The 13,180-nt window shown below is 39.2% G+C and overlaps 1 protein-coding gene across 1 annotated transcript in view; it reads right to left on the bottom strand.

Moving 5' to 3' along the window:
* The window catches only part of LOC106666621 (protein strawberry notch-like), a 36,764-nt gene extending 24,265 nt beyond the window's left edge, over positions 1-12,499 (bottom strand). Inside the window, exon 1 of the mRNA XM_014393933.2 lies at positions 12,358-12,499. Coding sequence (XP_014249419.1) covers positions 12,358-12,405 — 48 coding nt within the window. The 5' untranslated portion in view covers positions 12,406-12,499. The remainder of the gene's footprint in view (positions 1-12,357) is intronic.
* Positions 12,500-13,180: the final 681 nt, after the last annotated feature.

A 13,180-nucleotide genomic window follows, 5' to 3' on the forward strand; every position in this document is an offset into this window, starting at 1 on the left:
GACAGGAGCCTTAAAATGAAAATTAGATAAGGATACGATGATAACGACGTTTTTTGATCAGCTTGTTCATCCTCTAAACCAGGAAACTTAGGCGAATTAAGACGTTTAAGAGTACTACCGAGGCATTGGCATGCCAAGAGCTGAAAGCGTTTCAAACGGTTTTAAATCTCAAACTCTGAAAAAGATTGGTTTTGTCTGGGGAACAAACATCTACTATGCCAAGGCGAGAAGGTTTAGCCAGAGATGTCTATTGTCTCCTTCACCCAGTATGACGACCTATATATTACACAGGGCGGGCGACCAGGACCCGAGGGGTTAAAAGCCTGAGTAGGCCCGTACCCCATAAAGTATGACGACCTAGCTCCTTCGAATGCTCATTGCCAAATATGAACCTTTTATGCAACAGATTGAATACGAACGATTGAATAACAACTTCAATAGACGTTTTAAATAAATTGTGAGATTACCTCTTGAGTTCTACTGGGTGATGACCTAGCAGCTTGATCGCTTCTTAGATATGTCTATCCTCACTGATTTAGGTGACAAGATTATTGAAATTAAAGTTAGATCAAGCCGAGCATGATCTGGTTATATCAATGTTTGTGATTAGTAGTGGTTGCATACCCTTTAAACCAGCGTCAGTTAACTTGACCAAAGTATCTGTCGACCCTGACGGCCATGATTTATTCTATTAACCGTTCTGACTGAAAGACGTCTCATTGCAGCAAGGCGAATCAAGGCCATACTCTTTTCGTCAGACAAAGTGGAAAGGCCCTCCTTCATCCGGCATGACCCTTCGTATAGTTCATTGCCAAGTTTCTGAAGAACCTTCCGGATTGCTTATGGTGTTTAAATAAACGTGAGACTTCTTCTTCAGGTCTGCGGGGTAATGAACATGCTTGGTCGTTCCCGATCATTTTGGTACATCTGGTTAGACAAGTTTCGTCTTCACGTCTTACAAATTACACACTCGGGAGACAATGCTGGAACGGGCTTATAGACCAAAATAGATTTGTGAATCGTGTTAAACTACTGATCGACACTGCCCACTTTTCATTCACAAGCCTTTTGGCTTCACGCCATCTTCCTCACTGAAGGTGAAACACGTGTTAAAGTGAGAAGTGTTCAGTCGAACGTGAGAACCAGCGACGATAGTCAGGCCTGATCGGAAACGATCTAAATAAAGCTAAAATAATTACTCATACAACCAACAGACTTTTATTGATTTGTTGACCGTTGGTAGACGTAATGAAAAAATATAAAAAACTAAAGGTTAAGGCGATACCGCACCTACGTTAGCGCTAAACACTCCGTTTAAACAAATTCAATTCGAAAGCAATTACCAAAAGCGTGGTTTGATGAATTATGTTGTATCTTAGGTGGATCACGAGTCCTTCGGATAGGGGAGACTCGTCAAGAGGGGTGGAAAATACCCCCGCCCCTTAGACCCTAGAGGATGAACTAGTATTCGATCAATAAATTTCCATACCTAACCAGTTAGTGGATCACTATCGTTATGGAGTTTACTTATGGCGTTTTAGCAAAGCGATTTCTTTCCAAAATTTGAGCCGCAATCGGGAAAAAAAAAATTTTCTTCAAAATTCACTACAAAAAATTAAATCATATTAAGTAATCGAAAAATCTCAATTTTCGCACTTACCTAGATTTTTTTTATCGTAAAAGATCAAAGAAAATGATAATTCTTTACTCCTATATCGTTTATTATTGAATTATCTGAAGTTTAAAAAGGTCTGGCTTAACATTAACCTTTTAATTTTCTGGATTCAATACGTGGAAACTTAAAAAGGGTTTTTTTTGAAAGGGGGAAACTGGAACAGTTTGCTTGACTCCTAAAGTGCGACAGAGGGACTTTTATGAAGCTCGACAGACCTGGTACTCAGTGCAGCACTCAGGCACAGCCACAAAAAATGCAATAAAACTACAGGCCTGCTCTTGAATAGAAATTAAAAATTTCCCTCAGAAACTTGACTAGTAAAACTTCATTGATCAAGTTCCAAAAAGTTTGTTATTTAAATTTTTTACAGTAAAAAAATACGTAAAGGAATATAGGAATACGTAAAATACGAAAAAAGGAAAAATTTATAAAACTTGTGGAAAATCCTTATTCGATGGACTTGTACGAAGTTTAGCATAATCCTTTTCATTATCCTCCACAATGGACAGCGAGAGACGTAAAAATAAAATTGTTAACAATGGAAAAAAGGGGTTTTCACTAGGCTGGACAAGAATAAAACAAATTTTTGTCTGATTAATCTCACCCTCATGATATGCTTACAATTGCTACGGAAAGACTTTATTGTCGGATTTTATCAACAAAGCAGATACAGTTGACAAATATTTTACTCTGAAGATGGCGAACTGCAGAAACGCAGCTGAAAATGGCCAAATTTTATATTCAATCACACCGCAGACGTCAGGGAAAAATTTCACAATAAACATGTGCTGCAGTGGACCCCCTTGGACTCATGCAATCTAAGAAGGATTCATCCTAACGTGTACTGACTCCCTGATCGAATTTTGGGCCTAAGGGACATTATTCTTGGTAGATATTCTCGTCCTGCTTTTGTTCGAAAACGCTGAGTTAGAACTAGGACCAACGGTTTGGTTGTCTGGTTACGAGTACATGTCGGGCTGGAAGGCTGACGCTGACGCTAAACGAGCAGTAAACAAAATGGCAAAGAAAAGGTGTCAGTGCACTGTACAGTACGAGGAGCTCTTGCGCATAGGTGACCCCCGGAGAAGCAAAACCGCTGATCATCCTAACCAGACTCAGAATTGGCCATAAGCGGTTGACACATTTTTGTGCCAAAGTTATGTGTCCAGCAAGGTTGCTCGATTTGTCGTACTCCATTGAAAGGGGTCATTCCCTTCCTCCATATAGGGAGCGAGTAGGAATACAGCCCGATGTGAGAATTGTCACGGCAGCGAGTCTTTAGGTCCCCTATGCCGATTTCTGGAGGAAACTGAGTTAATTCTGTATATCTAAATAGGTATTTTGTTTATTGCAGGTATTCCAATCAGCCTACTTCCTCTCTTCCTTCTCGGAAGATTGATCTCTACACTAAACTCTCTCAACCTTCTCCCGGATTACCAGTACGGCTTTCATTCTAACATGCCATAACCCAGCAGGTGCTTCGCGTTGTGGCCCTCAGATCCTCATCTCTTCCTTTAAGCGTAAACAATACTACATGGGGGCCTTTCTTGACAAAAGCGTTTGATCGTGTGTGGCATGAGGGTTTCCTGAACAAATTACTACTTCCATATACCTTGTACCAAACTTTCGCTCTTACTTAACCGGACGATTCCCGTTCAAGTTCGCCAAGGATCGGACTACTCCGAATATTGCCCTCTCGGAGCGGAGTACTACAAGGCAGTTCTATCTGGACTCTCACATCTAATCTTATTCAAATTATTACCAACATGAACGAACCACGTATCAACAAAAAGCAAAGTAACACTATAAGATTGAAACCGCTTTTGAAATGGGGATTAGAACGCTGAGGCACCAGCTAAACCTTCCAGCATCCAAATAATATAGTCCTTCCAATCCAAAGTCCTCAGAACGTCATGTCAACGCTCTCTACTACGTTTCCACCACTACCAATAACAATGACCTCCAAACGGCCTTCGCTGAAAACATAATCCACAACTAATTTTCCACATTCCATGACACATTATCCTCACATCCTAACCCACTAAACCGCTCTATGTTCAATTTTTTTTTCATTTCTTTGTCCTCGTCGTAAAGATCCTGTCACCTGAACCAGAAATCTGCAAACCTTTGTCACATCCCTTGAGAGGGGGTTCAAACTGTGGAAGATGACAATAAGCATCCAAAAATCCAAAGATGTCACTTTCTTCCTTTGGAGAATAACCACTATTCCTATCTACTAAATAGGATTCTTCTCCCAACAGCTAATGTAGAGCTCTTGGCCTATACACTAACAAACGCCTTACGTGAAACCTTCACACGCGATTCAAAAGACAAGAGCTAAACAGACGCTTCAGACTTCGTAAAAAATATCTGGACAAAAGATCAAAACTGACTCTACAAAATAAACGATCCATTTATGTTACTATACTGAGACTCATTTGGACCTACGGCATAAAACTTTGGGGTTCAACAAAACGTTCCTACCTCCAATGTATCCAATTCCATACAATCCAAAAGCCGGTTCAAACCGTCGTCGAAGCTCCATTCTATGTATATAATCTTATTGTTCACAATGACAGTAATATCCAATATGACCTTCAAGTAGCAATAAACTGCTACAAGACGTTTCACAGTCAAACAAACCCTCAAGTCAGATATCTTTCACCCCGCACCCTTTCAAGTAATCCACCCCGACGGCTGAAGCTTCACTGGCCTCGCGACCTCCTGAGTGACAGTAAAAGTAATTATCGCTAATATATAAGCGTGACTACTAATGAGTAGTTCCTCTTACTTTTTATTGTTGTGCTGATTTTATAAGGATTGCAACGAGGCTTCTTAAGGGACGAGGGAGAACAGAAGAAAACTAGGCTGCACAGAAAATTAGCAAATTAAGCAGGAAATTCAGTAGAAAAAAAAAATTATCTCGAAACTTCATTATCATTTTAATGCACTCAACAGTTTTCATTTGGCCGACTTAAATTTTCACAAACATGTGGAACTGAAAGGAGAAATGGGCGAATGCGAAACAGGCCGAGGCGATAATTAACACGTATGTTCAACTCAGAAAGTATCAAGTCCACCCTCTCATCCAAGGTGAGATGGTGTCACACGCCATCTTCAGTTATCGATTTACCCTTACTACCCCGTCAAGACATGTGGTTTTTCTCGGCTGTCCTCTGGAAAAAAAAATATCGGCGATATTCCACCAAAGCCTACTGACGCAAGAAGCAACGTTCCTCTGACAGTTTACGTCATCCAAATAAACCTTCTAAAAAACATTAACGATTCAGTTTTTTGTGCGATCATTTTCATCATCATCACCTGTGTGACTATTTATACGTTGTCCATAAAATCAGACCATCGAATTTAACAATAAATAAAAGCGCAGATTTGTGATGTAGCATAGCAGTATTTTATATTGTTAAATCGAAACATTTAAAGAAAGGATAAATTTTCCAGATAGAAGAGAAGCAACGCACGATTTTCGGAAGGATGGTGCTGACAAACGCGAAATTCAGGCACCGATTTCTTGTTTAAAATTCTAGAACGTAAATTTTAGCAAGAATTCGATAAATGATCGGCCATTTGATCGGTTGGATCTGAAGCAAGGACGCCACGATTTTTACTAATAAACAATAATGTTTTTCTAACAAAGTTTGAAACTTATTCAAAGCCTTTTCAGAAGATAGCAACACTTGTTTGGTTACCAGGGCGTACAGGCCAAATTGTCAGTGAGAAGGCCGCTAAATTTGCCGAGATAAGTTGGTTGAGGAACCTAAGGGCCTGTATCCTTTCGCGGCATACCAAATAATTTCCAAAAGCATAAAATCTATCTGAAGGGTTGAAAATAATCAGGACCCCTCACTGCTCAGATATGCCAGGGCGTTACTGAATACTGAGGCAATAAGAAGTCCTGGAAGTCTTCCTGAATCTTCCACCAGTAAATTTATCCAGGGAGAGACTACAGCCACGATTCACATGCTTCGATATGAACTTCAGGCAGACGAGAGATGCCTTGTTGGTGCCCTGATTCCAAAATTCAGATTTGATGTCTTAGAGACTGTTGCTATTGAACACTGTGCTAGAGAGATCAAAACACTTTATCGGTAATAATAAGTTGGATAGTAGGACTGGTAACTGCTGTCAAGCCTGCCTTCAGGACACCTATAGTCCATATCTATCAGAGAATGGGTAACGGTATGTGCTCAATTCAACGGTACTGTATTCCAGGACAGAGTCATGTGCAAAGTTCATTAAACGTCTAGAATGATAGTAGGACTACTGACGAGACCCTCAGTCTTGCAGAAACAAGCCTGTGCAGATATTGCCAGGAAGAAGAAAGTGCGAAGTCCTATGCAGGTCGAGATTCCTACTCGTGGGTGCGGAAAAGCCAAGGCCTGAAAGATAAATGAAAGAACAAATCTTTGGGATCTGGCAAAAAACCTTAGCCTTAACGAAACGTTCTATATAATAAAGGGTATTGCACCACAAAACAATAAGGTCGCGATGCGGGTCGTAAAGAGGCCGAACCAAGAATCCGACAAGTGCAGGACATGTGATCGGTCGGTAATGAAGCAAGCACGCCACATGACTTAGGAAAGAAGCGGCAAGACTTCGTAGAATACGAAAGAGTTTCAGTTAGTGCATCCTAAATCATATCGGCAAGGACTTTACGGATCAAAAATATTGGTAAATCGACAGACATCGCACCAGCTCTTGATAATATGCCCTGCTGAAATGTTACCACAGACTGTAGGATTTTAATTAATAAACAAGGATGTGATTCTCCCTACAGTGGAAACAAGAAAAATAACAGCAGAGTTAATTAACCTAGGGCGTGTAGATCATGGGATGATAATAGGCTGGGCAAACTCCTGAGGTGTCAAAGGCCCTGTGGACGACGTTGAGGATCATTGGGAAGTGAGTGGGAGGAAATTTGTTGTACGTGGAGGATAGGAGATAGGTTTTTTAGCTGGATCTTGCAACTGGGGAACAATAAGGTCGTTATGGATGGTGTTGTTGGAAATATAGAACGAGGCGTTAGCAATGGATCTTGTGAGACTATCCAGCTAAGTAAAAGATATTTAACATATCAGACCAAGGCACAAAAATACCTTCAAACCTAACGTCCATGCAAGATCTGCGTTTTGTGAATAGATAGCCTCCGTCTTAGCAGAGTTTATCGTAATTCTTCCCTTCCCAAAATAACTATTTTCTTATTAGCGTTGTTTAATATGATTACCACGGCACTAAGGTATCTTTCGTACGAGGTTTAGTTGATTCAAGTGAGTTTCCTGGAAGACTCAATTGTGGTTCATTGCCGTGTAAGACTTTTCTTGACTTCCACATGAGATCAATATGATGTTAGAGCGCGAAGAAACATAAACACTTCTTGTACCTGCTCTTCTTCTTCTGCAGAAAAAAAAAAGAGAGANAGAGAGAGAGAGAGATAGAGAGAGAGCAAAATCTTACAAAATCGGGAATTGAGCGCTCTCTTACAAGTACCGTCGTGCTTATGTAGGTTCATATGCCTTCGAAGTTTCACTCCTTTTAATTTTTTCGCTAAACTTCTCACATTTTATGTCCCATATCAAGGGACTTACACTGACAAGCAAAAAACTCCACCCAATTGATTTTTTTTTTCATTTTCTCGATAAAAGAAAATTCCGCCCTTAATTTGTCTCATCGTTTTTATCAATAAATATTTATTTATGCTGTTTTATTTTGGGAATATCAATTAAAAGTTAACACACTTAATTCTTAATCCAACATAATTTTTTAATGTTTACTAAAAATGTTTGTTTAGTCTCATTTGTATTATGAAGCAATAAACTGTTTAGTTTCAATTAATTAATCTTTGATTAAGGTTTTGGTTAAGATAAAAAACGTCAGTGTCACATTCGGGATTCGAACCCACGACCTTCGGCTAAATACACGGCTGCTCTATCACTTGAGCTATCGTGACTTCGATCCACTCGGACACTAACTTCCCGTCTCAACCCCACCTTTTGAATTTTCCCTCTTTTTTGCCATTTTTCAAATGTCGTGTAATCTATTTGATTCTCGGCGACAAATGAAATGGCCACGGAGAGCTTTAGTGAAGTATACTTCATTTTGCTTAATACATTTATTAGGTTTCGTGGTCCGCTTGACCGTGGATTCGAATCCCGCTTGTGACACAGACTTTTTTATCTCAACCAAAACCTTAATTAAAGATTAATTAATTGAAAAGAATTTATTTGGTCAAGCGGACCACGAAACCTAATAAACTGAGTTTTCATCTTTGGTTTCTTAATTTCATTTTTAAAATTTAAAAATGCCATTTAGTACTGATGATGTTGCGAGTAGTGTGGCTCTGATGGACGATGGACGTTCCATCAGGTGTATACGGCTATTGCCATCGAGTTCGCGATGAAACACTGCGAGACGCCTTTACACGTTTTTGAAAAACTGGGTCCTACTATAGAATGGCCGGTTCTGGACGCCCTAGTGTAACAGAACCACAGGATGACCGTTTTTTGACTTTGTGAATTTTGCGAAACCGACACCTTATTGTTGTTCAAGCGATTCCTCAGCACCAGGAAGTTCAAGGTGTCCAAATTTATGAACGCACTGCTCGAAGAAGATTAAATCAGTATGGGCTGATGGCTTTAAGCTTTAAGAGGACAAGAATTGACCAGAACACGCAGAATGGACGGCTCCGATTTGCTCGAGAACACAGCCGACTGGTCTGGTCTGCTGTATTTTTACAGATGAGTAATTTGCTCTACGTCTCTAGATGGGCGTAAAAGAGTGTGGAGAAGGCGAAATGAAAGGTACGAAGACATTTTTCCCAGATCCAAACTTTTCAACGTAGCTATGGGAGGGAATTTGAATGGAGAGTCGCACCGAGTTGGTTGTTGTTTGTGGAAAGTCTTTGACTGCCACTCGCTCTGAGGATGAATTTTTGGAACATCATGCGTTGCCTACCCTCGATGAAATCAGCAGCAATCCTATTCTAATGAACGATAATACCCGTCCACATGTCGCTCGCATTTTCCAACTTACTTTTTTCTTTTACTTTTTTAGACAAAGACTCAATTATTGAACGTTAAAAACCGTGAAACTTTCATTATTATATAAAAATATATGCAAATCAAGTTATATTAGAATTGGGTGTAAGTTTTTTCCTGTCAGTGTATAAGAAATCTTCAATGGACTTCACATTGAAACATGCAGTTGCAGCGCTTTCTCATTCAGCAAATAATACTTCTACGACTAGGTCAGCTAGTCTAGAGAAGTGGTTTAGGTGGATGAGGAATAGCGTAGGGCGTAATATCGATCCCTGTGGTACTCGTTAGTTTCCTTTTCAGCGTGGAGTACAAATTGACTTAAGAATATTTGTTTCTTCTTGGACTATGATTATGATGATTTATTAGACCTTTCTTGTACAACGTTGCCTCAGGGCAACACCAAATTTATCAAACTTCCTAAAGCTTACCTAATCCCTTAAATTTAGGGTGGGTGAATTTTTTCCATCAACGTTTCTTCCAGTGTATTAGCAACACTGATTTTTTGGCGTCAATCTAAAATCTTCATCTCCAACTGTTACATATTTTCTGGAGTGTTATATTTGCCAAACATAAATTTTTCATATACGGTTTATAAATTTAACCCTTTCTTCCCCAAAGTTGCGTCAAAGCCATGCCAACTTTAGCAATTTTGTTTGAGGTTAGCAGGAAATCCCGCGGGTAAAGGGCTAGTGCAGTGTTCTTCATGCTCTGTTTTTGCCCATGTATTGGCAAAACTGATTTTTTGGCGCCAATCTAAACTCACGGGATTTACCGCTAACCTTTTAACAAAATTTTTAAAGTTCGACTAGCTCCAAGAAAAATTTAGGCCATAACAGGCTATGTATTTGTAGTTGTGTTTTGCTGAAATTTGAAAAAAAAATCAGGTTTGTTTAATCTACTCTGGCCACAAGACTCATGGCCCGTGTTGCAACGTCTGCCCGGAAGCTCTCAAGTTCTAAAAATGGAAACTCTTCTCCACTTCCGCCCTATTCAACTGTTTCTTTTTCTTGACAATGGTCAAGATTTCCGTTGTCCACCTTGCCCTGACAGCTTTTTTTACAGCACAAACAGAGCCGAGGAAGGAGATGCGACGTGGTCGGACAACGAGTCATTCTGTTATGTCATATTTCGAACAACGGGATTACTTCAAAAGGGTGGAGAATATTCATATAAGGCTTAAAACAAGCCGAGATATTGAAACCGGTCAGTACTGCGACCATAGGAGGAGACAACTGACTTTTACACGGTCAATTAACAATTAACAACCCTTTGACGGCCTTATTTTTTTTTTTTAAATCGCCTACTTTTTATCACGCCGGCTAATCAACTTTTTTTTGCAAATTTCCCTTCCGTTTCCTGCCTAGATTATCAAAGTTTAACAAGATGAGGCGTCGAAAAAAAATGATGGTCGAGCGCTAATCGCTATCAATTTTTGTAAATTTAAATATAAAATTACAAATTGAACCAACAAATAAAAAAGGATTTTTTTGGGTGGGGGGTTAGGAAGTGTAGTATGCAAACAATAACCATGTCTCGTCCATGGGAAATCCGCACAAAATGTAAACAGTAAGGACTTTAAATCTAAAATGCCCAAATACGTCAAATGCTTGAATTATAATTTATTTAATCTAAACCGACGTAAACATCCGATTAGAAGTTTCCGTGTAACGAACGAGAAATGGTTGTTTAAATTCTACCGGTCAGCCCTAGCATAAATCACAATGAAGAGACCGTACGGTACCGATTTTACCTTTTATTGCAATTAAGTTCATGTCAAGGTTCAACAAATAGTCTTTTTCGCTGGTCCATAAACCAAAGTCGAAGGGTTCAAAGTTCAGTTCATACAGGACTTTTTAAAATAGTGAAAAGGAATTTGGAAAAAACACATCTAAGATCTTTCTCTCTCAAAATGTGCATCAGAAGGACAAAGAAACAGGGAATCTTTAATGTTCAAAACATCTCATAAACTTACGGTTACTACCTGCAAGTAGCGTACCAAAGTGGAAGTCCAGATTCCTTTTCGAACTTCTTCCAACTTCAATCTATTCAGCAAACCCTTCAACTTACGGATCTTTTTGGATTTTTTTTCTTTCCCAAAAGGAAAAGTGCTGTTGTTCACGTATCATAAAAGTCGGTTGGAAAAAGACAGAAACCTCAGGGGTTAGGTTTTCTTTATACTACCCTTGGACATGAGATAATGCTTTGTCGGTCTTTATATTATGAAAAAAAGGTAAGCTATGCACATAAGACAGAATTATGTGGTAAGAAACAAAAACATCCGAGGTTAAATTTTCGTTAAACTAAAATGTGTTTCATAGGGGCAAGAAAAAGCACAAAGTTTTTGAACATTTGGCCATTTTATCCACATGGAATGGTTCAATAATTTGGAGAGTGCTTTGGGTTTAAAAGTACCAGCAAGGAACGTACCAAAGTCGATGGAAGTTCAGTCCACAGCATTTCGAACTTCTTCAGACTTGACTCTTTTCAGAAAAACCTTGGGCATGAGATATACCTTTTTCTCGAAAAGAGCCGTTGTGAACATGACACAATTATGTGGTAAGACACAAAAACAACCACGGTTAAGTTTTCGATAAACTTAAAATGTTTCATGGGGGCAAGAAAAAGGACAAATTTTTTCAACATTTGGCAAATTTTATCAGTATGGAATGTTCAATAGTTTGGAGAGAGCTTTGAGTTTAAAAGAACCGAAAAGGAACGTACCAAAGTGCAAGGAATTTCAGTCCAGACAGCAGTTATAAACTTCCTCAAACTTGATTCTTTTCATCAAGTCTTTGGACATGATATACAGCTTTTTTTCACGAAAAAAGCCTTTGTGAACATATGACACAATTATGTTTAAAGAGACAAAAACATCAACGGTTAAATTTCCTCTAAAGTTAAAACATGCATCAGATGGACAAGAAAACGAGCAGGATCTTTCAACATTGTGTTTAATGTATCCACCATTTAGAAAAGTTGTTTTAAGCTTTCCATGGGACAAATCGGAGGAGTGTGGAAACCTTCAACTATACAGAAAATTTTGTTTTCGTTTGGCCGTTTGTCTTTTTTTATTTTATTTTTTTTATTTGGGTGTGAAATTTGCCTAGGCGGATGAGAGATTTCCAGGGTAAAAAGACGTGACAACCTAATTATCAGAGGTCGTCTTTTTAGACGTTGAGTTGAAGAGACTCCAGAGACGGCTCAAAGGGCTGAGAACATGCTTTTCCAGCAGTCCGATCTTCGTTTCCGCCGCCGTCCTTGACAGCCGCGGGTTTGACACACGAGCGGTATTTCAAAACGAAAAAAGACCCAAAAAGTACAAAAAATCGAACTTTTTATTTTTACATAGATTGCTCGGTGCGGGTGCTTAGCTTACGAGAGCAACGACATTTTCTGACAAAAAAAAATACCGGTAGCTTTTTCCAAATAATCCCTAAGAAACTATAGGCAAAGAGGGTCGTCCGAAAAGACGTCCCAAACGTCCAGGGCGTCCCCGGAAAAACGTATATTTCGAATCAACAGAGGATTTACTCCCTGTTTGGAGTGCGAGTCGCCCGGACGGGATCGCTTCCAGTCGACAAAATGTAAATACTCAACGGGCCGGTCTGTAAATATCAAGTGACTACTTACGTTCGTCTTGTTGCGGGACATCATTAGATTATTCGCTTTCTTGATCATGGCAAAGGGAAGAAAAAAACAGAGTAAAACCTCACAGAGCCCATACGTATACGAACGCGAGTTTGGCCGACTGTGGGGTCCGGACAGGCCGGTGAGAAACGCGCAGGCGCCGCCAATCCTACCAATGCAATATTCACAACCAAGTCGATATCTCTCATACACAACTCTCATCCAGTATTATTACGTTTTCCGTCTTGCAACGTTTTCCCGTTTAAACAAGAAGCCTTTTTTCAGGTCTGGAATATCGAAAAGAAGAACATTTATACGATTATTTTCTATCAAGAGTTTATAGCCAAAGTTAAATAAAAAATTGGAAAAAAAATACCCCCCTCCAAACGAAGGTGTTTTTTTATCACACAAGAAAGCGACCCCTTAAAACAAAATAAGATTAAAACAACTAATCAATTTTACTGAAATTTTTACAATTCAAATTCGTCAGCTTATCCGATTGTGAGGCAGTATTAAAACGAAAAGCGGGATTTTATTTCACTCCAGTCAAAAATCCCCGTTAGAAAAAAACCGGGCAAACCTGCCCTCTGGAAGATTTCAGAAAAATTATCCTCAAACGTCAAACCGGTTAAAGCACAACGAAGTTTATTCAAAAATGTTTTTTTTTTCTTCACTTAAAATATCGTATTTTAGCTTGTTTCCTTACTAATTGCGACACTTTGGATACGGATCGATAATCACAACGTAGACAACAGTTCAATCTGTATGCATTTTTCTCAATTTTTTTCTTTTTTGGGGGCGACACGAAATTCTGAATAATTCAGCT

Source organism: Cimex lectularius, unplaced genomic scaffold (assembly GCF_000648675.2).
Source record: "Cimex lectularius strain Harlan isolate CLEC.00 unplaced genomic scaffold, Clec_2.1 scaffold56, whole genome shotgun sequence".
In the NCBI taxonomy this organism is placed as follows: Eukaryota; Metazoa; Arthropoda; class Insecta; order Hemiptera; family Cimicidae; genus Cimex; species Cimex lectularius.